The following is a 24,555-nucleotide window of genomic DNA, read 5'->3' as shown; positions in this document are numbered from 1 at the left end:
TTTTCCTCCTCCTCTTCTCTCTCTCTCTCTCTCTGTCCTTTTTACCTCTTTTTCTTCATTTTCATAAAACATAAAATTGGTAAACAAAAAAAAAAAATTTTTTTAATTATCCTAAACATATTATTCATCATTGAACTACCAATGATTTATTATTATTACTATCAATTCTGATTCATTCATTTTTTGCATTATATATGATTCACTTTATTCAATACCATATTTCCTCTCTTTGATTCATATATGAATTAATTAATAAATTGATTATGATGTCTCGTCTTTCCGGATTACATATAACTCAATTTTGTGATCACCATCTTCCCTTTTTCCGGATCATATTTAATCTTGCTTAACTCTCTGCAAATAAATATCTAGGGAAAACTATTATTGTTTATCATTTATTAAGCTGAAATACTTTCTACTTATCAGATCTTTGTTTGCGCATATTTTTATTTTGCATATATTTCAAATTAAATTACGGTCTTTTCGCCTGAATTCATCTCTCTTTTAAAACTTCATTTTATATTATTTATAGTCTGACATTATATTCTGATCTATGAACTTTCTACTTTCTATGTGTTTTCATTCTAAAATTTTATTCAAAATAAGTTATATTTACAAAGTAAAAAAAAGGCATAAATGCTTTGTCTTTTTTTTTTTTTTTTTTTCTTCATTTCATCAATAAAAAAGCATTTAAGTATGTTAAATAAATTAAAATGGATAATTCGTTGTCTTTTTCAATTTCAGTATTATTGCATTTCTCATTCGAATTGCGCACAAAGCAAACGTTCCTTTTGGCAATGTTATTTTAACGATTTGTTATTATTCAACGATTATGGGCAAATGTTTGTTTTTGCTTTACAAATTTAAATTTTCAAATTATATACTTTAAGTAAAAAAAAAAAAAAAAAAAGAGTGGAAAGATGAAATATTTTGTTGGAGAAGAATAAATGAAACAATTCGATTTCATGAATGGAAACTGTTGAAATTACTAATGATTAATAATAATAATATAATAATAGTAACAGTAATAATAATAATAATATAGCTGAAATTTTCAGATGGCTTTAAATGGTGGAATTTTTTTAATCGACATAAATTAATCAAACCAAAAAATAGGAATAGTAGAGAGCAAGAATGTCGCGATAATTTGGTTGAATCCTTTGTAGAACATCATTTAACGGTTGAACAAATTAAAGATATTTATATTGATTCAAAAATTCATTCTCAATACCCAGAACGAAGTGATGGATTAAGCTCTATTGAAGCACGGTTAGAATGAAAATTATATTTTTTATTAAATGTGATTTCATGCTACAATAATAGCTTTTCGTTTTTGTTTTTTCCACATTTAATCTTTTTTTTTTTTAATCGTTTTATTCAAAGCAAAATGATAAGAAATAAAAATAAGCTAAAAGTATAGTAGAGAGGAAATAGTTTTTGATTATTTTTATTATCATCAAGTAAAGATAAAATTATTTTTAACTAATTATATTTTGTTAACTTAAAAAAGAAATTAAAGATGTATTAAAGAGAAATCTTCTATTTTTTCTTCTTCTCCTTTTTCACTTTTAGAAATGGAAAAAAATCTGTTTAATTTATTTTTTTTTTTTTTTTTACTCTTTGAAATAAAGCTTTATTTGTTAGCTTATTTTTATTTCTTCGTCAATTTTTTGAATTTTATTTATTTTATCATCTTATTTATGTATATTTTTTTTTTCTTTCTATTTTAAATTTAAAAAGCTTAAGAGAGAGTTTTAAATACGTTTTAAATTTAAAAAGCTTAAGAGAGAATAAATTTGAAGAATGATGATAAAAATAATATGCAAATTTTTGCTTTACCTTTTAGGTTCGAAGTGCTATCGTGCTTTTTTTCTTCCTCTTAAATTATTTATGAAATATAACTTGAAATGCTTGATAGATAATATTATTAATGATTAAATAATGTTATGATCTCACTTTGGATGGCAATAATCGATTAAGAAATGATAAAAATGAGACTAAATGACAGCACAGCATGCATTAGTGAACGATTATTTAGATTTTTGTTGTTATCCTAACTTCTTCTTGACAACAACCTTATTGTTCTTCTACAATACTGTGCAATTAAACAATAATATGAGAGAAATGAACAAATTATATCAACAATGCATTAAATGTTCGCTAAGCTAAATTGTCATATTTGCGCTCCGCCACCGATGTTATCGCTGAAGCACTGGCATTTATTGAAAATGAATTGTGTGAGTGAATACTGAGACACATAGAATCAATCATAAGCGCATAATTCAATGAATAAAGAATTATCATTGTCGGATGATCTTTGTTCTTTACAGGATGAAATTTAGTTTAAAACTATGTATCAGTTGCTTATAAGAGTGATTGTTAGGTTGGAAAGATCTTTACAGTATTTCCACATTGCAAGCAGATTTGATTTATAAATAAAGGAAATTAATTAAACAAAAGAGTTTACAGTCATTTAACAAGCGAATAATGAGATTGCATAAATAAATGAATTCACTCTTGAAATATAAATTTGAAACAATTTTTTATTTAGCTAACAAATGCTTTATGATTTTAATACAAAATTATTTCTACACATTATAAATTTTTTACCTTTGTTTTTCCGATTAATATTCAGCTCATGAGATTTTTAGCAAACGTTTACGTGATGGTGGCGCTAATGTTATTGAATGTCCACGTAAGATTAGCAACGTGAAATTGTTTCTGCGTCAATTTTTGTATCGGTTATGGTTGTTACTTCTTGGTAAGTGTATTTCATTGCATAAAGATAATTAAGTAATTCTAAAGATAATAGGAAATGATTATTCACTTCCTAAATCTTAAATTAAAATTAAATTTACATATGAAAAATGCTGAAAACAGTTCAGAAAATTCCCGCAATTTCCATTACAAATTGAAAAAGTATGATTATTTTTTTAAATTTAGAATTTAAAAAAAATATTTAAAGGAAATTTGAAAAAGAAATTATTCAAATTGAAAAAAATTTTCTTCTTCAAATATATTGCAAAACATTAATTTCAAGCATATCAAAAAAATTTTGACAAAAAATGAAAACTGTTCATTTTTTTTCTTATATGTCATTTCCATTTCTTTTTGCAAGTAACTAATTTATTTACAACAAAAAAATTTCTCGCATTTAACTGTTGATAAATCGATACTGTTACACAGCTTTTTGTCAATGTTTTCAACTTTTTTGAAATAAAAAAAATTTTTTTTTTAGTTGTTTGTGAGTAGGTCAGTTTTATTAATTTTTAAGTAATTCAATTTTATATTTAAAGTATGAGAGAAAAATGAGAAATAAGAAAGTTAAAATTTTATGGAATAAAAAAAAAAAAAAAAACATTTACCAATAAATGAATCGATTACTCTTACATTCAATTAATAAGAGATAATTAAGTAATTCTAAAGTTAATCGAATAATTAAGTAATTCTAAAGATAATCGAATAATTAAGTAATTCTAAAGATAACCGAATAATTAAGCTAGTTTCATTAATACATTGTACATTCAGAAAAAATTAAGCATATTTATCACTTTATTTGCTTATTTGTTTATTGTTTTTTTTTTTTTTCACTTACCTATTTTTTGTTTACTTTACATTTTCATTCACATTGTTTCCTTTTATTATCTAAATCTTTTCCGGATACTAATTTAATTAATTTATTCGTCTTTATTTTGCGTGAACAAATTACATAATAATATATAAAATGAAATTTGAATATTAATACTTCTTTATTCGAAATGAATAATTTAATCTATCTATCCTTTTAATAATAATTATTGCTATTATTATTGTTTTTTTTTTTTTTTCCACCCTTACTAATATTATACTAATAAGGATTGGGTAATAATAGCACTTATTTACCGAATATTTTCATCCTTTGTCTCATTTAAATTAAATTAATTTATTAAGTTTTCGTATTATGATTTTAATGTTCGTTGTATTAATATAATATAATAATATCAGTGTATCATTGTAATAATATCATTGCTTTCCATCATTAAATGGCAACAACTAAATTTACAATATTAAAAGATTATTAAATAATTAAATTACTGATTTGCAGTATAAATATTTCAGGTGCTGCAGTGCTTAGCTTAGCAACATATATTATTCATTTAATGCACGGTAACAATGAACCTGTTAATCTTTATTGTACATTAATTCTTATTTTAATTGTCATTCTCATGTGTTTTGTGACATTTTATCAAGAAAAACAAACACTTCAAGTGAGTTCTTCATTTAATTAATTAGTTAATTAATTATTTCATCTGATATTTTAATGTTGATTAATTGCTTAATTTCTATCATTTTACTTATATTGCAATATACAAAATTAATTGATTGTTATCATTTTAATCATACTATAATAGTTTATCACACTAAAATAACATTTTTTGTATTTTGTTGAAATATTTTAAGAATTCTCACAATATTTGATTTAAAACAAAAAAAAAAAAAAATTTACTAAAAATTCTTACAATATTATAGGTAATAAGTGACTTGAAAGCAGTTCTTCCGACATCTTGTATTGTCATCCGGGATTGCAAAAAGCAACAGGTACCAGAAGAGGAACTGGTTACCGGTGATTTGGTTGTAATAAGCGCTGGTGCTATTATACCCGCTGATATGCGCATTTTGCAGTCAAATGGTTTGAAGATTGAAACATCAGCCATAACAGGTTTATCGGATATTTTTTTTGATATCATTATTACTGTGACAGCTTTTTCTAGGAGTTAAAATGAAGTGATAATATATATCAGTGACATTTATTTGTCAATCATACAATATTATTTATGTATATTTTTGTAGTTATTGTTGCTGCATAAGACTTTTGGTAGCAAAATCCATAGTTTTGAGCTATTAACCTGAGTGCTAACCTGGATTGAGAGCTAAAGTACCAATCGACATTATCTCTGACGACATAACATTTGACAATATTTTACCATCAAACGTTATTTACTATACCAATAAAATGGTAGCAAACGTTCATATTCAATTTCTTAATTTCCAGGTGATAAGGAAGCTTATGATTATACGCACGAAGCTGTTACAACATATCCATCAGTATTTGAAGCAAGAAATGTAGCATTTAAAGGATCATTTTGTCTTGAAGGTGATGGAATAGGAATTGTTGTACGAACTGGAAAATATACGGTAATTTAGGTTATTTTTTCCATTTTTTTTTTCCTTTTATTCTTAAAATTGTTATTTTGTACTGATTTTTTTTTTTTTTATTTTAAATTTAAATTAAACAAATTTGTTGTTGCACTTTAGGTTCTTGGCTATATCATAAACATTCGTCAACAAGTTAGCAAAACACGAAGCAAATTAAAAATGGAAATTGATGAATTTGTCAATTTTATATCAATCTTAGCTTTGATAATGGCAACCGTATTCTTTATGTTTGGTAGTATCATAAATAAGTTTGTTACTTTGTCCAAATTTTTAATGAAATTTTTAAATTTCAAGCAGGAAAATGGAAATGCTGGAAATTTTATTCTAATTTTATCCTACTGGTTAATTTACAGTTCGAAATTTTAATTTTATCTATAAAATATTATTCGATCAAATATTGCATAAACAGTTCATCTATCAGTCATATGGAAAACTGATTTTTGTTATTAAATATTATATTTATTTAACTAAAAATGATGATAATACTGAGTTTTTAATCAGTGCATTACACTTTGTTCTTTTCAAGCTTTCAAAATGTTTTGGATCATTTTATCATTGGTTTCTTGATTATCATAGTAGCAAACGTACCGCAAGGTTTACCTGCAATGGTTATTTCACAACTGGCAATTATTGGTAGACGATTAGCTAGTAAGAATGTTTATATTAAAAAGTTGGATATTATTGATGAGCTTGGTGCTACTACCGTAGTTGCAACTGATAAAACTGGTACACTGACACAGAATATGATGGTACTCACAGATTTGTGGTACAATCGAAAGCATCAACCAAGTTTGTTCTTTTTCAAAAAAAAAAAAAAAAAAAAAAATCATTGTTTAAATTGGACTTGTTAAAATGAAAATGGAAGGAAAATTTTTGCATGCACAAATAAATTTTATGAGTTTCTAATAAAATTAATTTGTTTTTTAAAAAAGGAAAAAATATTATCCATTTTTGTGATTTAAATTCAAATTTTCAAACAAAAAATGAATTCATCAATCTTTTAAAAAAATAATTTTTTTTCAAGACATTGCATAATAATAACCAGTAAATAAAATTCTTATTTATCTTAATTCAAATGAATTGATGCATGAATTTTGATTTTTTTTAGGTTTTTTATTTCAAAATTACTATATTTATGTATAAATTTTAAAAAAAAAAAAAAAAAAAAAGATTGCGATTCATTTTTCCATGAAATTATGATATTATTTTGATTCATTTTATTACATTTCAGGTCATAACTATGTGAATAGTCAATCAGTTCTCGATATGAATTGTCCTAAACCGGCATGTGAACAACCACTATCAGATATCTTTGTGGTAATGAGTGTTTGCAACAGGGCGCATTTTGAATGTGTTCGGAGCTCACAATATTTAACTTCGAAGAAAGAAGCTCAAATGAAAATTTCATCAAAAATGTCAAATATGGGCCAAGTCAGCAAACGATTTACTGTCCTGTTAGTTAATATATTTAAAATAAACAAACAAAAAAAATTTTTTCAGAAATCTAAAAAATTTCATAATAGATGAGTAAGTAAAAATGATTTATGAATTAAAATAAAATAGAATTTTGCTCCTCTATTTATTTATTTATTTATTTATAGTATTCCTTTTGTTTTCTTCCTTTGATAAAATTTATGAATATTACATTTATTTATTTCGTTAGTTTTCAATTCTGTTAATTGCTTGTCATTTACAGCACAAATTGAAATAAATTGAAACAAAGACAAATAAAGCAAATGAAGAAGATAAACTTTTTTTTTTTTTCAAAATTTTAGAAATTCCGTTACTGGAAAACCAACGATGGTATTTTCGATGCAAAACAATGAAGTGGAAGCAAAAGATATATGCAAGATTGATGATATTCAGCAAACCGATGAAGTTCAGGTCAAAGTTCAACTCTAATCATCTGATCTAATAAAAATGAAAATAGGAAAATTAGTATGACTAAAGTGATATATTTGATATATTTTGCGAAATTTATTAGAGATATGATCTTATATCACCAACATCATTTCCAGGGGAAAAAAATGATTACAGGAAAAATGAAGAGAAACTGTGAAATGATAGAGGATGATAAGGATAGATTGCAAAATTGATTAAGTCGTAAGGATGAAACATTTCAATTACGGATGATAAAAACATTCAAGTGAAATTCTTCCAATTTAGTTTAACTATTCTGTTTGAAATTAGCACAATTAAATTTGAGAATTTATTAATTAAATTTTCAATTCTTAAGAAAGAAAAAATTATATGTAATGATGATTGATTGCAAATATACAGTTTATAAAAACTATTTTCTATTATCGAAAAAGAAAATTCCTTTTTCCGTTTTTGATAGATATATTACATATAATAACAACATTGAAAATTTTTATCATAAAGATTCAAGTGAAATTTTTGTTTGTTTTCATCTAAAATGATAAATAAAATAAAAATTTTGAAGCTTTAGAAGTTTCAATTTAGAATGTCTAAAAATCCTTATAAATTTCACTTCAGATTTAGTTTTTCAGCGATGAATTATTAATTACATTTAGCATTTCATTTCAAAAGCAAATTTTTTCCAATCAAAATATTATAAAGTAAATTTTTGATGAATTCTGTTTGTTTTCATCTAATATGATAAATAAAATTTAATTAAAATTACTTCCGATTTATAATAAATGTATATATTTTGAATGCAAAATTTAAAAGTTTATATTTTTTTTTTTCCTTCAAAGTAATAATCCCATAAATATACTTAAATTTGTTTAGTGTGAAAGTAATAATATATTTGAACACAATCATATATACGGTTCACCGTCTGATGTTGCGTTACTTCGTTACGTGGAAATGTTTTCATCAGTGGAGAAAATTCGAGTGAATTATATTGTAAGTAAATAATCTATTTATTTATTTAATTTAATACAATTTAAGAGTATAATCTTGTAAAGAAACAAATCAAAGCAGTTTTTCTTTTTTTTTTTTTTTTTTTTTTTTGTTTTTTTGAATTTTTTGGAAAAGAAAAAAATGGAAAATACTGGAAATTTTATTGTATAAAGTATAGTCATAATTTTTGTTAGATCTACATAATATACAATAATAAATATTCTTCATAAATTTTTCAAGGAATGAAAAAAAAAATTTTTTTTTTTGTAAAAATTAAAGAAATATTCAAAAAAAAAAAAATAGTTTTTATTTTTTTGTTACAGACAGTTCTTGATATGCCATTTAATTCGGTACGTCGATATCATTTGGTGGTAGCACGTGATGTGACGGAATTATCAGAAATGGAAAAAGATGAGAAAGGAATGAATCAATCAAGTGCTGGTGCTGGTGGTGGTGGTGCTCGTGTTGGTGGTGGTGGTGCTCGTGTTGGTGGTGGTGGTGGTGCTGGTGCTGGTGGTGCTGGTGGTGGTGGTGGTGCTGGTGGTGCTATGTTTGTAATGATGATTAAAGGTGCACCGGAAGTTGTCTTAAAATATTGTAATTATCTACAAGTTGGTAGAGAATGTTTACCGATTGATCAAGAACTTCGTCAAGAGTGCCAGGTGAACGCTCAAACGTAAGTATGTAAACAACAAACATTAGACGAAAAAAAAAAGAGAACTTTTGAAATTTACCAAAAATTTGTTTTTTTCTTTTCATTATTTTTTTTTTTTTTTTTTTTTTTTGTGTTATTTACCTTTGATTTAGTTAATTTCATTTTTAGGTAAAGAAAGAAAATTTTTTTTTTTTAATGATGGCATGTATATACTTTTTCTCATAAAATTTAATATTTCATTATATATGATTATTTAAATTTAAAAATTAGGCAAGAAATTTCAATATTTGCTTAAGATTTATTTGTTAAAAGTTTAATTTCTACAGTTTATTTTTTATAATTTATATTTTGTAAATGAACAAAGAACAAATATTTCTCTAATTTTTGCATTATGAAAAAAAAAAAACTTTTTAGGCAGCTTGGGAATATTTTGGAAATGAAGGAAAAAGAGTATTTGCATTTGCTGTAAAACGTTTTTTTATCAGTGATGCAAATGTTAAGTTTACATCTTCCGATATTGTGTTGGAAAATTTGATATTTTTAGGAATGACAGCATTAATTGATCCACCACGGTAAGTATTTCTCTATTTTTAAAAAAAAAAATTTTTGACGTAAATTTTTAATTGATTTTTTGATATGAGAAAAAAAATGTAATTATCAAAATTCATAACCTTCTTTTTCAAACTTTTAACCTTTTTTTTGTTACTGTTGTTAAGTGATGATGCAGCAAATGCGATAAAGCAATGCAAAGAAGCTGGTATTAAAGTTTATATGATTACAGGTATGATATTTATATAAGTTAATTACAAAAAAGTGCCTAGTACAGTTGAAGCTAATGTTATCATCATCTAATGTTATCAGCCAGATGCAATAATTGATATAACCTAATGCATATTGTTTGCTAGGCTTCTTAAAGTAATATTTAATTTTTTGGACTTCTCTTAAGCTACCATATTATTCTTCAAAATAATTTTATTAAAAATTGCAAATTAAAGTAAGAATATATATAATCGATTCCATTTATGTATAATATAATGCATTAATACTACTAATAAATATACTAGTAAAAATTGAATTCAATTTTTCTTAAAAAATATATATTATATCAATTACTAATTATCTTAATTTTTTTTACTGTAAATAAAAGGTTGTAGCTATGAACTGTTTAATTATAACTGATAATATGTCAGCTTATTATCAGCTAATTATAACTGATAATATGTCAACTTATTATCAGCTAATTATAACTGATAATATGTCAACTTATTATCAGCTAATTATAACTGATAATATGTCAACTTATTATCAGCTAATTATAACTGATAATATGTCAACTTATTATCAGCTAATTATAACTGATAATATGTCAACTTATTATCAGCTAATTATAACTGATAATATGTCAACTTATTATCAGCTAATTATAACTGATAATATGTCAACTTATTATCAGCTAATTATAACTGATAATATGTCAACTTATTATCAGCTAATTATAAAGAGCTAGATTTTTTTTTTTGCAAATTTGTAACCATTACATGATTTATATAAGTGGAAGTAATTGAGATTATTCATGGATAATGCATAAATTAATAAATTAAACTTCATTTTGAGAGAAAAAAGGAAAAGAATTTTTCGTAATATCATATAGGTGATCACCCGACAACTGCAGTAGCAGTAGCTCGAAAGATTGGTCTTATTGGTATCGGTGATGAAATGGTATGGTTTTCTTTTTAATTAATAAATTAACCTTTCTCTCTCTTTTCTCTCTTTTTTCTACAACACTTTTTTTCATTGAGAATAACAGATAGCATTAATTGAAACAATTAAAATAAATTATTAAGCATTTAATTATCACATAGAAAAAAGTGATAATTTCAAGATATCAAAAGAAAAAGAAAACACAATTGAATTCATTGACAAAATTCATATGCTTTATTCTAATTTATGTAGTAAAATTTTTTTATTTTTTTATGTTGTAGTAAAATTTTTATTTTTAGTCTAATCTATGTTTTCTTAAAATACACATAATTTTCTTTTAAAAAACAAAAGATAAAATTTGTGCTTGAAATTGCTAAATTTATGACTAAATTTGAAACCTTTAAATTTGCGAATAAATCTGAAATCGTTGCTTTTTCAGCTAAAAACATTTGCATTTTCCTCTTTCTCTTGCTTTTTCTCATTTAAAAACAATATTTTATATTATGATATTAATTTCATTCATCTATATTTGTGACAGTCACCTAATCATATTTCAATTTCTAATTTTTATTCATTCTTTTTTAGCAAAACTTAACTTTTTTTTTCCATTATTTTGCTTTCTCGCATATTTATCGTAAATTGAAAAAGATGAAATAATGCAATATGTGAATGTTAATTAATTAACAATGATTAATTTATAGGTGGAATCAAGTGGCCGTGATCATTTAAAATTGAGTGTAATTGGTGCAAAGCAAATAAATTGGGGTGTTGCAGTAGGCGATGATTTGGATCGTTTGGATGAATATGGCTGGAATGAATTACTCAAAAAGAAATACATTGTTTTTGCAAGGTAAAAAAATTTTTGGCGAGAAGAAAGGAAAAGAGAAAAGTAGACGAAAGTGAAATAGAAAAAAGAGGAAATTTAACAATTGCTGTTTAAAATTTTTTTATTATAAGAATTATAAAAATTTAAACGTATAAAAATTAATTTAAGAAAAGTTATAAAAATTTAAATTACAAAAGTTAATAAAAATTTTGGAAAAGTTTAAATTGTTAGCAAAAAATTTGTGGAAAAAAATTTAATTTAAATTATAAAAATTTAGGATAAATCCGTATCAGAAATTCCGAATTATTGAAGAATGTCAAAAACGTGGTGAAATAGTAGCTGTTACCGGTCAAGGTGTTAGTGATACACAAGCACTTGCATGCGCTAATATCGGTATCGCAATGGGTATTACAGGTTCAAAGTATTTTCATAAATTTAATTATATCATTAGCTAATTGACTAATTTCATTAATGTAATGAAACTAATTAATATATGTAATTTTCATTTACTTATAGTATTACTTTAAGAAAAAAAAAAAAAAAAAGAATTATGTCAATTACGTCTTTTCATAATATTTTTCCATTTGAAATTTGAATACTTTTTAATTTCATATTTAAATTGATAATTTCGTTGTTATTCATTTTTTAACAATGATTAGTGTTTTATTGAAATATGAAGTAATTGTAAGATAAAAGAGGAAAATTTGCATTGAAAACACAAATGGAATAAATGGTAAGTTGAAGTTCTTTATCAGAAAGAAAAAAAAAAATATTTTAATTTAGGGAGTGATATAGCAAAGCAAGCAGCAGATATCATTCTAACAGATGATAATTTCGCTTCAATTGTCAAAGGAATCGAGGAAGGACGTCTGTTATTTGACAATTTGCGCCTTTCAATTGCTTATACATTGGCTCATCTTTGGCCAGAAATATTTCCAGTTGTCTTACAGTTTACACTTGGTTTGCCATTAGGATTATCAGCCTTACAGGTTTACAGTTAAACATTATTTAGAATTAGTTTTATTGCATTTTAAAATAATATTTCCTGTTGGTTACTAAGCATAAATAATTTTTGGTTTGAGATAATGAAGAAAATAAATAAATAGTATCAACTAATTTACTTAAAAATAATGATATAATTCATTTTTTGTCTTTTTTTTGTTTTAGATTTTAAGTATTGATTTGGCAAGTGAATTACCACCATCGATCTCGTTAGCATATCAATCACCAGAGAATGATATCATGCGAATTCCACCGCGACATCGTAATGATCGACTTGTATCTCGACCTCTTCTCATTTATTCATATGCTTTTACTGGAACAATAATTACAGTAGGATGTATTATCTCTTTTCTTTTTGTTTATCGGTAAGTAAGCTAAGCATTATTTATACTTACTTTTTTTTTTTTTTTTTGAATCAATTAATTAAATTTGATGCATTTAAACATTCTTTTTCCTCTTTTTTTTAATCAATTTGTTAATATAATTAAATATTTTTTAAGCATCAGAAAAAATGTATTAAATTTAGATATCATAATATTGGATTAAATGATTTACTTTTTACTGCTGATAATTATTGGTCTCGAGAAGCGAACAATTTTACAGTTAATGATGTGGATGTATTAACACCATCTGAGCAATTATACATTAAAGGTCAAGCAGCAGCAGCATGGCAGATTACTTTAGTAGTCTCTCAGGTAAATTAAATTGTAGCTATTTGATTAAAATTTGAAATTAATCAAGAATGATATGCTTAATTATTACTGTTAATTTAAATAATCATTAATTTGATAATTTATTTTTAGGTTTTTCACTTATATATGTGTACAACACGTGGAACATCATTTTTTCGCCATGCTACCACCAATTTAGTTTCCATCTTTGCAGTTATCATTGAAATTTTATCGCTCAATTTCTTCATTTATACGCCATTTGCGCAATCTTTCATGGAAACTCAATCACCACCAAATGAAGTTGGCTTTCTTTCTTTCTTTCTTTTTTCTTTTTGCTTTTGCAAAAAGCAATCAGTATCAAGAAAAAAAAAAAAATAATAATTTTAATGATTGGACATATTTATAATAATTATTCTTGGTTATTATTTATTCATAATAAATAATGAAAATTGATTTTTTTTTTTTCTTCATTTTAAACTATTTTTTCGGTTTGGTTATGCGCTGGACTTGTCGGTTTAGTATTATTAATATGCAATGAATTACGAAAATTTTGCATACGACAATGGCCAACAAATTTTTTCGTAAAATTTGTTAATTTTTAAAAAGTATTCTTTCGGTTTTCTGTTTTTTTTTTTTTTTCTCTCTCCCTCTCATCCACTTTCTTTCATCATTCCATCACTTTGTGCTATTTTTTGAATTTGTTAATAATTCTAGCTATGAGCAACTTTTTGTCATATTATTTAAAAATTTTACTCATAATATATATTTATTTGCTAAAGCAAATTTAAGATTTAAAAGGAAACAGATTAATTTAATAAATTTGTATTTGAATTCAGAATTACTTTTCATTATAACAAAATTAGTTATCACTTAAACGGCATTTAATTATACATTGTGATAAAGGTATAATTGATATCATTCGATGATTTGATATGATAATAGTTTTTTCCCAATATTATTCATTTATTAAATGTTTTTTTCTTTTTAATTATGAATAAACGCAGCCACTGAAAACATTGTGCAAAATGCAACAAAAATTTGAGTCATAAAAAAAGTGTAAAATTTATGGAATATAATAAATGAAAAAAACGGATCGAATGAGAGAAAAAGAAAAAAGAAAACCTGAAATTAAATGAAAATGTGAGATTTACACTTATTTTCTGAAATGAAGAAGTAAGTTTGATTGTGATGCAAAATTTTGCTTCTAATATTTCAAATGGAAAAATGGATTTTAATTGAAATATAAAACCTTAAATTCGAACTGAAGTTAGCAATCTTTTCTAGTACTGGAAAAGAAAAAGTAGATTTGAATAAAAATGCTTTCAATTCTTAATATGGTAACATATGAAAGATAATAAAATCAGCCTAAAAATTGTTGGATTTGTGATAGTTATCGGTAAATAATATTTAAAAACAAATAATTTCAGAAAAAAGGAAACTAATTAATTCTAAATAATCGATAATAATAATAGTAATAATAATAAATAACCATAATATATATCTTTTTATATCATTTTGAATCCACGAGGATCGAATTTTTTTTCTACTTGTAAATTTTTTAATAATCTGTTCTGTCCGAAAGAATGTTAATGAATGATAATAATAATTTAATTTTAGTCCAAAAAACTTAGTCTAGAAAGTAAACTGTTAATTTAAAAATTATTTAAATTAGAAATAATTGCTTTCGATTATTCGAACTAAAACTTTGAAAAGTTGAACTAGGAATGGTGAAAGAACTGATAAATTTCAAATTTATGATCAGTATGCAAATATATCAGATGAAAAGAAAATGGAAAATAGATCAAAAGGTGAGAAATTGAGCGTTTTGATGAAAAATTAAAATTAAAATTAGTTGTTGACAAAGTCTGAAGTGAAGTAACAGTGTTGACAATTAGCATTAATTGTTAAAGGTATTATCCGGTTAACGTAATGACACGTAGTACGGTTAAGTGAATGCTACGTGTAGCGTGCATTCACGTTGAAATAAGTTTTACAAGTGACATTTTAGCTTAGCTTTCCACTTAAGTCTCTCAATTAGTTATTAGTATAAATGTAACTTCGTTTATTGCACGATGAATTAAATTACTGATTTGAAATTTGAAATTTCTCTACCCAAACACTTCTGGAAGTATTTTAAATATTAAATTTTAACACATTTTAAATATTATATAAAAACGAAAAAAAAAGTTAAAAAATGATTGTTGGCGACATATCAAGATTACTTCAAATGTACTGCATAGAAAATCAAATCGAATAATTATAAATTTCAGAAAAATCTGTCAATTATAGTAATTTTCTTTTTTTAAAAAAATGAAACAATTGTTGGAAATTAAAAATTTTTTTTTTAAATTTTACTATTATTTTTCTATTGCTTACAAAAATTAAAATAGGTATTGTTTTCTTTTCATGACAAATAATTTAATAGTTTTGAAAAATACAAAAATTATAAGTTTTTTTTTTTTTTACACTCTCCTTATCATTTAAAATTTTTTATCACAATTTTTTAACACATCTTTTATCAATCAAACAAATAACTGATTTTACAGGGAAATAACAAGAATGAAATTGATATTATCTCATTCACATAACAGTTTGAAAACTGAATCTTTTATGTGTACAATCAATAGAGTGTTAAAGGGATGAATTAATTTAATTAATAATTTAATCAGATTTGTTATCAGTGATTAAATAATATCTTCAATGATGAGTGAAATATCACTACAATAATTGCAGGATAGATTTGTCGTTTGCATTAAATAATAAAATTAAAATTTCAAACGGATTGAATTAGGATTAAAATACTATTTTGTTGTTCGTTATGGCTGATATAAGCAAGATGAATAATAAATAATACCTTGAAAAAAAAAAAAAAAAAAAAAAAATGTCTATATAAAGAAATCCATTTGATCACTCTTTTATAATTATTTTCAGATATATGAATCACCCATCTCCTTAATTCATATCGCATTGGGAGTGATTTCGAGATTGCATCAAATAGCTAAAAATTTACGCATTACTAAATTTATCTTGATTTTAAGGAAATTATCATAATTAATGATACAATATACGAAATTAGCTGCCAAGCTAATTTAAGATTTCTCTTTGCTTAATATAAGATAGTTTGTATTTTCTTACTTATTTACTGCATTGCATTTTTTTTGCAAGTATTTCTTATAAAATAAAAAGTTTCTGTTTTATAAGCATAAATGAAATAAATTGTGTTAAAATAAAGTAAAATAAAACAAAATAGAATGACAATAGATAGAATACAAAAGAAAGAAGTGTTATATTCAAATAGATCAAAAATTTGATAATTTAAAGGTCAAAGTTTAGTGAAAGATGAAAATGATATGAATGGATGGATGGAATAACAATGAGTGAAGTCGATGAATCACTGAACAAATCGAGAATTTTGCATAATTGATAAGTTGTAGAAAACATTTGCTCTGTGTTAGTTTTCAATTATTTGTTGGATATAAAGCAACGATTTTGCAAAATTCATATTTAAAAAATGATTTGAAAACAATAGAAAATAAATAGTCTAAGGTTCAGATTTTTAAATTTTATTGTGTTAAACTTTGTTTAAGATTTCTTATTTGTTCCATTTTTATTCCATTTGTATGACTTAATTAATTTCAAAGATTTTGTTTTTGATCCTTTTTTTTTTTTTTTATTTTAATTTAATTTACAAGATTTATCTTTTGCTTTCTTTCTTGTTTAATTTCATAAAAATTTCATATCAAATGCAAATTTTGATTATTTTTGCTGCACTCTCGACATGCTACACACTTGCATTTCTACAACAAACAATTGCTATTCGAGGACAATTAATGTGTGGTGCAAAAGCATTGAATGATGCTCGAATTGAAGTATGGAATAAAAATAAACTTGGTAAGTATTTCATTTTAAGTTTAATTTCAACTTCTCATAAAAGTATTACTAGCAAAGTATAGAGCTATTAAAAAATAATGCGTCAATAAGTCAAATTAATAATTCATTTTTAGTACCTAAATTTAATTTGTAAAAAAAAATAAGTTGAATTAAGCAATCTTTTACACAGACACATACAGTTGAATTAAACAAAATGTTTTTGAAGGTGTTGATGATCAATTGATCGATACAAGAACGAATAATGCAGGTTATTTTGAGGCTATTGGAAGACGTATTGGTGCATTTTTTCATATTAAACCATATATGAGGGTATATCATACTTGCGATCATGATACCAACATACTTGGAATGCAATTCAAAAAAGTATTCATTTATAAAATGCAATTTTATACATTCAAAATTAATTTAAAATGTACAAATTCAGAAAATGGTGAAAGAACAGAAAAAAAAAAAAAAAAAAAGAGTAAAAACTAATGTAAAATAAAAAAGTTACAGTAAAGCTATGAAAATGTTATTTTTTGAAGTCAAAATTCAATTTTTGCATCTAATCGAAAAAAATTTTTACAAATTTCCTGAGACAAACAATGAAAATTCAAGAAGTTATAATAGAGTGATAAAAATTGAAGTTAGATTATGATGATAACTGCGCTATATCATAGATTGTATAAAGAATTGAGCTTTCAAATAAATTTTAATAATTCTAAATAATTTTTAGTTATTGACAAAAATATAAAATAAAATTGAACATATACTTATTATTTAAGCAATTCAAATTGCTAAAAAAAAAAAAAAAAATATTCATCGATAGATAGAAGATTTTGTTTGAATTTTATTTGGATTTATTAATAATAATTGCAAAGTAATTCATTCATTCATTCATTACAGCCAGGTAGTCGTACAGTTAAATGGACAATTCCATCACGATTTGTTGATCGTTCAGGCAAAGTTGGAGAATTCTTTGATATTGGTATTGTAAATATGCAAATAATCTTTCCTAAAGAAATGATAAAATAATTGTAAAAGCATCTATGCATCATTTTTTTTTTTTTTTTTTTTTTTCTTAATTGAAATCTTAATTTTCGAAATTTAAAATTTTTTAATATTATTTTTTGTGAAAAGTTGAAGTCAAATTAGTTTTAATAATAAGAACTTTTATAAATTTAATTGTCAGATAATTTTTACAAGTGAAATTAAAAACAGTTAAATATCATTTATCTTTTAAAAGTTTTTGTTGATATTAAACTATGCAAAATTGATTGATTAATTCTTATGAAGTAAAATTTTTCAAAATTGTCGATTGTATTACAAAATGAAAAAAGTTGAAATGCAATGGCCATTATCATTTTCACTTTAATTAATTAGCTAATCTTCAACCTTTGGTCCACTTAACAATGCATTTGATTCAATGAATTGAAATGTCATTTCGTCCTGTTTCATTCTACTTTTAATTGAAAATATACCAGTTCTTATCATAAGTATACCGGTTTATTCAGTTTTTTCTTTTTTCTTTTTTGGAATGTTTTATCACATCTGATTAATTAATTAATCGCCTTGAAAATTTTGAACATAAGCTGATTAATTCGACTTTTTACTTTCGATTTAAGTGATAATACTGATAATAATGATCTGAAATATAATCATCAAAACCTTCTAATGTTTGTATGATGATAAGATATAACATTGATAAAACAATTTTTTTTTTTTTTTTAATTTCAGATATAATGAAAGAAATTTAAATAAAGCTAATAAAAATATGTTAGCGGGAAGTAAGGAATCAGAAATAAAATGAAAGGAGAGAGAGAGAAAAAAGGGAAGCAATTAAATATTAATTATTTAATCGAAGTATAATTATCTTTGTCTAAATTATGTCAGTAATATTAATGGAAACATGCATACTTTATCACCAGTGCTATCATTTTTATCATTATTATTATTATTATTAACATTTCTCGGGTAGTTAACAGAAAACTGGACACTGAATGAGAATATACGATAATGTAGACGTCACATTTGATACAATTACGGAAATTAAATGATGATAGCTTTAGGGCTTTATTTTAAACTTATAAAATTGGGATGTCAGACTTTGAGATATATCTATATCAAATGAGACAAATATGGGATGACAGTTTGGAAAAGTTTAATGAATGAAAAGATAGCACAAATTGGAAGGAAGAAGGTTAGATGAAAATTTTGACGCCGCTGGTTTTCAAATATGTTCACAATTATCGCCTCAAGCTCTGATATATAAATGGTATAATTTTTGTTTCAATTGTCAGTTTTATATTGCAATCAGTAAACTTCCTCCATTATCTCAGTATTCCAATTAGTTAAACTACCCAGTCTTCATTATCAGAATTATCATTACATAGTCAGGAAGCAAAGTTAACTATTCCTTGTTAACTGATCAGTTAAACAATTATCAAGTGAGGAGAAGTATCAGGGAGAAAAAAAAAAAGAAAGACGAATTTTTTCCGTAATGGTTAGTTAAAAGTTTACTTTATTTTTTTTTTTTTTTTTTTAAAGACAAGTTTAAATTGAATAATAATGATACAATTTTAGTTCAATGAGAAGAATGTTATGATTTTATAAAAAAACTGAAAAATTTTTTGATATTTTTTTTTATATAATTAAAAAGTTATTTATGAAATTTATGTCAAATGTCATAGAAATGAAATAACTTTTGTTAGTGTCATTTATTGATCACTGTCTAATTTCCATTTTTCTTTCCGATATATCTTTCTTAAGTACTTAGATTTTAAATTCTTAAAAAAAAAAAAAAAAAAAATGAAAATTAATGTTAAGTGTGGTATAATGAAAAAAATGAAGCATCGTTCCGAAATCAATATTGAATTGTTTTAAAATAGAAACAAAACAATCATTTTAATTCCTATTCTTATTATAATCTAAATAATCACTTTTTATTTACATTTATTAATTATTATTATCTTATACGATAACAGTAATTATCAATTGGTGAACTACCAAACAAAGATTGCAACCTGTTATTATTTTATTCTTTGATAATACTTATGTTTGACTGAATAAGCTTAATTATTGATGTAGTCTACCTGTAATCGATCCTACAAAATCTAATTATAAAAATTAGCAATTCAAAAAGGTGAAAAGAAGAAATAATCTTGTTATAATCTAAAATTGTTAGAATTTTGCAGGATAGCAAATTAAATAATTTTTAAACGAATGTTCAAACTGAATGCTAAATAAAAATATTTATAGGTGGTGTAATTATATTCAATCAAATATAACAAAATTTTTTGCTTTATTTCAAGCTAATCTAATAATAAAAAAATATTTGCATAATTTGGCATAAATTTTAATATAACATATAATGGCAAATAGATGAGTAAATAAAATAAAGTTAAGATTTTAACCTCTGACCTAAGCAAACTTACATGAAATCTATGAAATCCTAGTAATAATCAATAACGATTAAAAAAGAGAAACTTAAACTTGTAGCTCGTCTCAATGAAAATTTCTTTTCGAAAATAATATGTTGATTAAATGAATAAGCAAAATGTATTTAACTTTTATACCTCAATATTACATAGTAAATGCTTGAATACCTTTATGTACGTATTCTACACTTCGATAAGTAATAAATTTCAGAAATTGCCAAGTTTAATTATATATGAGTTCATTAATTTCAGGATTACTTAATCATCTGCCTAACAACGTTGAGGACTATTGCGTACAATCCTAATTTTGTTAATCAACATACTCTAAGTATAAAGCAAAGTTCGATTTGTAATTAATAAGTAGTGCAAACATTGTATAATCAATTAAAAAATAGTCTTAGGATATCAAATGTATGCATAACTATTTATCATACCAAATATAAATCACGTACGTAATGCGTGCACGTAACATACTATATGTTGACGTAAACCCATTGATAGATAAAAATGATAGTTTTGCATAAATATTCACATGATTATTTATTTAACGTTAATTATTGAAATAACCATTAATAATAAAACCATTCATTAATAATAAAATTTTATTTCAGAAATTTTCCAAGTTAATAACGATGAAATACTAATATAGTAAAATAATTTCATTACATTAGTGTTAATTCAAAAGAGAAAAAGGAAAATATTATTTCATATTGGGAGAAAGACACCATTCAAGAATAAGAACGAAAAAAGTTTAATTTTATTAAATTTACAAAAATTTAAAAAAAAATTCACAAAAATTTTAAAAACTTTTCAAGTTTTAATGCCAACAAAAATACAAAAACTATCTATTGATATCAAATAGACTTCTCTCTGTGCCTCTTTCTCTTTCTGTCTTTCTAACATTTTCTCCTAAAAAAAAATTACCAATCGAAAAGCGAAAGATTTGTCAAACAAAAAAAAAAAAAAAAAAAGGTTCAAGTCTTGAATTTGAAAAATATCTGAAATGTTCGAACTTAGAACTTTACTATGATCTTTGGTATAGCAATAAAATATTTTCTATTAAATTTTCTAAAGTTTTTCGAGGAAACTTTTAAATTTAAGTATATTTCACGATATTTTCATTAGTATTTTAACTGAGATCTTTATAACATTATAATTTTTACAGCACTATGTATTTTGTAATTTGCATGACAGATTTTTGTGATTTGTTTTTTGCTTATTTTAGAATTACTATTACCATCTCTTCAAAATACTCAAATTAAATAACAATAAAAAAGACAGTTTTAAATGTACAATAAACAGCAGTTTAAATTGCTATTTAGAAGAAAATTTAATAAACTATCAATTATGCCAAATTACTTATTATATAAACCTAATAAGCTAGAATTGTAAATTATGCGTAAAAATAGTTGTTTTCTTAAAAAAATTTATCTAAATATTTCTTTAACTTCTTCTTTATATTTAAATTGTATTTAAGTGATAAGAAGCAATTAACACAGGTAATATTTTGATAGTAATATTTCAAAATTACCATAAGATACCAAGATTGTTAGCATTCGTCAATAGAATGATTAATTAATTGTCTAATAGATTAATTAGACCGCTAATGTAATTAGATTATTTAACAGTTTTAGTATTTTTAATTATTATCAATATGACAGTGATACAATATTAAAAGCAATTAATGCTTAATTAGATCCTTTACTTTACACATTGCACTTACTTTTCTTTCTATGCTAAAAAAAAGCTGAAAATGTGTTTTTAGGAATTTGCATTAATACCGATCCTGCTAGCCTATCCAGTATCGGCATGTTTTGGTGGTTTTGGCGGTCCTGGTTGTTGTCCACCACAGCAACAAGGATGTACTGGACCTATTTGTACTCCTGGTGGTCCTAGCGGTCCTAGTGGAGCATGTTGTCCACCACAGCAACAAGGATGCACTGGACCTATTTGTACTCCTGTTGGTCTTGGCGGTCTTGGTGGTCCTAGCGGTCCTAGTGGTCCACCACAGCAACAAGGATGCACTGGACCTATTTGTACTCCTGTTGGTCTTGGCGGTCTTGGTGGTCTTGGTGGTCCTGGTGGACCATGTTGTCCACCACAGCAACAAGGATGCACTGGACCTATTTGTACTCCTGTTGGTCTTGGCGGTCTTGGTGGTCTTGGTGGTCCTGGTGGACCATGTTGTCCACCACAACAACAAGGATGCACTGGACCTATTTGCACTCCTGGTGGTCTTGGCGGTCTTGGTGGTCTTGGCCTTGGTGGACCATGTTGCCCACCACAGCAACAAGGATGCACTGGACCTATTTGTACTCCTGGTGGTCTTGGCGGTCTTGGCGGTCTTGGTGGTCTTGGTGGTCTTGGTGGTCTTGGTGGACCATGTTGCCCACCGCAACAACAAGGATGCTCTGGACCCATTTGTACTCCAGTTCAAACGGCTGGTGGTGGCAGAGGAGGGTAAGTTAATTTTAATTATTTGTTTTGAAGAGACAACGACGCAAAATAAAAGTTGGAAAACAAAGGAATTAAAACTTTTATTTATTTTTTGCCTGAAAATTAAATTATTCAATAAATTGAAAACCACAATGAAAAAAAAAAAACAGTTTAGTGCTTCTAGCATATTGAATAAAATTTGAACTAAAATTAATTGATTAGTTTTGAAATAAAAGAATCATGCGTATAATTTTATGTAATTAAAAAATTGAAATACATAAATACAAGATATAATTTCAATTAATTACTTAAAACTCATTGGCAATGCATTTGAATAAATTGTGCTATCGATTTATTATTAATTTGGAACTTTTTAGGTATGTAGCACCAGCATTTCCAGGTGGCTTTGGTGGATTACCAGGTAGTGCAGGGAGCTACGTAGCACCAGCACCACAAGCAGCAGAACCAATACCGCAGTCATCTTATAATGCACCACAAGCAGCACCACCAGTACCGCAGTCATCTTATAATGCACCACAAGCAGCACCACCAATACCGCAATCATCTTACAATGCACCTCAAGCGGCACCACCAATACCGCAATCATCTTATAATGCACCACAAGCGGCACCACCGTCATTTTTTAATGCTCCTCAGGCACCACCACAACAATCACAGTCCTACAGCGAAGCTCGTGGACTGGCTGCTTCTCAGGTACAATACAAAGATTCCACTCTGGGTGGTGCATCACAATCACTCTTGCTATCACCGGAAAATCCATCGGTATCAGGACGATTTGCGGAAGGTGTTGAGCAAGCAACTCTCCCTGATGGTAAATCACTTTTTTTTTTTTTTTTTTTTCTTATTATTTTTTGAATCTTTCACTTTAAATAATCATCATATTATTATAATAAGGAATGAAAAACTTTTACTTTCTGATATTGAATATATCAAAGTACCAATATTTTGGAAACTTTGAAAGTATCACAATATCAGTATATGTTAAAAAAATATATAAATAGATAAAACAGAATGAAGTAGGTTAATCTATCAACATTTTTGAATTCTTCGCTGTAACAAAGTGGTAATAAATCTGTTGATTACTGAAATTTCATTATTATTATTATTATTATTATAAATTTCAGAAACAGAAAAGGAAGAAAGTTAACTAATAAATTATTATTATATAATTTTTTTTAACTCAAACATGCTATTTATAGCTTTTATATCATTATCATAATTTACTGATTGAATAGATTCAATTCTTCATAACATAAATATAAATTTTCAATATGCAAATTTTTCTATTAGCAAATTTTAGGCGGTACAATTGATCTTGCATCAGCATCAGCATCAGCATCAGCGGCAGCATCCATCGGTGAAGCAGAAGCGGTGCAAAGTGAAAATGCTCAGGAAGTAGTAGCACAACAGTCATTATCAACAGTTCAACCACCACATGCAGTTCCAGCTCGTCGACAAAGTCTCAAGCGATATTCTCGATATTAATTTTTAAAAAAAAAACCTACGAAATTATTTTATTCAAAATTCGATGGTAGTGTAAATTTTTCATTTTTATGAAGTTATATTGTTGAAAACGAATAGAAATTTTTCCTTTTTCTTTCTGTTTTTCTTCTAGGACCATTAACTAAGCTATTTTCCAGTTTATCGATATCAATTATGTATCATGATTACATTTTTTTTTCCCCAGATGTTAATATTTCAAAAATAAAAAATAGGAAAAAATCTTACAGAAAAAAAAAAAAATTAGAAAATTTATTGAATAAAATCATAAAAATTTTCAAATATTATAAATTTTTGAAACTTTAAAATTTGCCAGAGTTTCTAATTTTTTTAAATTATTTTTTTTTTTTTTTATTTTCCCATAATTCAAAAAAA

General features: G+C 25.1%; 3 protein-coding genes across 3 annotated transcripts; all 3 read left to right on the top strand.

Annotated features, from left to right (window-relative positions):
• Window positions 1-832: 832 nt before the first annotated feature.
• On the top strand, window positions 833-13,636 carry Bma-catp-1 (conserved hypothetical protein,hypothetical protein; the record flags this gene model as incomplete). The annotated part of the gene is made up of 22 exons (XM_043079704.1): window positions 833-842; window positions 1,059-1,269; window positions 2,652-2,761; window positions 4,099-4,247; window positions 4,510-4,699; window positions 5,033-5,175; window positions 5,296-5,444; window positions 5,723-5,985; window positions 6,428-6,650; window positions 6,972-7,080; window positions 7,948-8,064; window positions 8,385-8,723; window positions 9,131-9,288; window positions 9,433-9,497; window positions 10,368-10,435; window positions 11,119-11,267; window positions 11,521-11,657; window positions 12,027-12,232; window positions 12,411-12,610; window positions 12,772-12,940; window positions 13,049-13,216; window positions 13,631-13,636. 22 exons carry the CDS (start codon window positions 833-835, stop codon window positions 13,634-13,636), a joined length of 3,339 nt encoding a protein of 1,112 aa, XP_042935638.1.
• A 3,023-nt stretch (window positions 13,637-16,659) lies between these two features.
• Window positions 16,660-17,821, top strand: Bma-ttr-38 (Uncharacterized protein; the record flags this gene model as incomplete). Its single annotated transcript, XM_043079703.1, has 3 exons — window positions 16,660-16,807; window positions 17,013-17,170; window positions 17,693-17,821. The coding sequence occupies 3 exons, from the start codon at window positions 16,660-16,662 to the stop codon at window positions 17,819-17,821; spliced, it is 435 nt and encodes a 144-aa protein (XP_042935637.1).
• A 1,465-nt stretch (window positions 17,822-19,286) lies between these two features.
• On the top strand, window positions 19,287-24,165 carry Bm7519 (DNA translocase ftsK, putative; the record flags this gene model as incomplete). Its single annotated transcript, XM_043079702.1, has 4 exons — window positions 19,287-19,289; window positions 21,989-22,683; window positions 23,037-23,491; window positions 23,981-24,165. The coding sequence occupies 4 exons, from the start codon at window positions 19,287-19,289 to the stop codon at window positions 24,163-24,165; spliced, it is 1,338 nt and encodes a 445-aa protein (XP_042935636.1).
• Between the last annotated feature and the right edge of the window lie 390 nt (window positions 24,166-24,555).

This window comes from Brugia malayi (assembly GCF_000002995.4).
Source record: "Brugia malayi strain FR3 genome assembly, contig: Bm_v4_Chr3_scaffold_001, whole genome shotgun sequence".
Classification (NCBI taxonomy): domain Eukaryota; kingdom Metazoa; phylum Nematoda; class Chromadorea; order Rhabditida; family Onchocercidae; genus Brugia; species Brugia malayi.
This window is presented reverse-complemented; position numbering and strand designations above follow the sequence as displayed.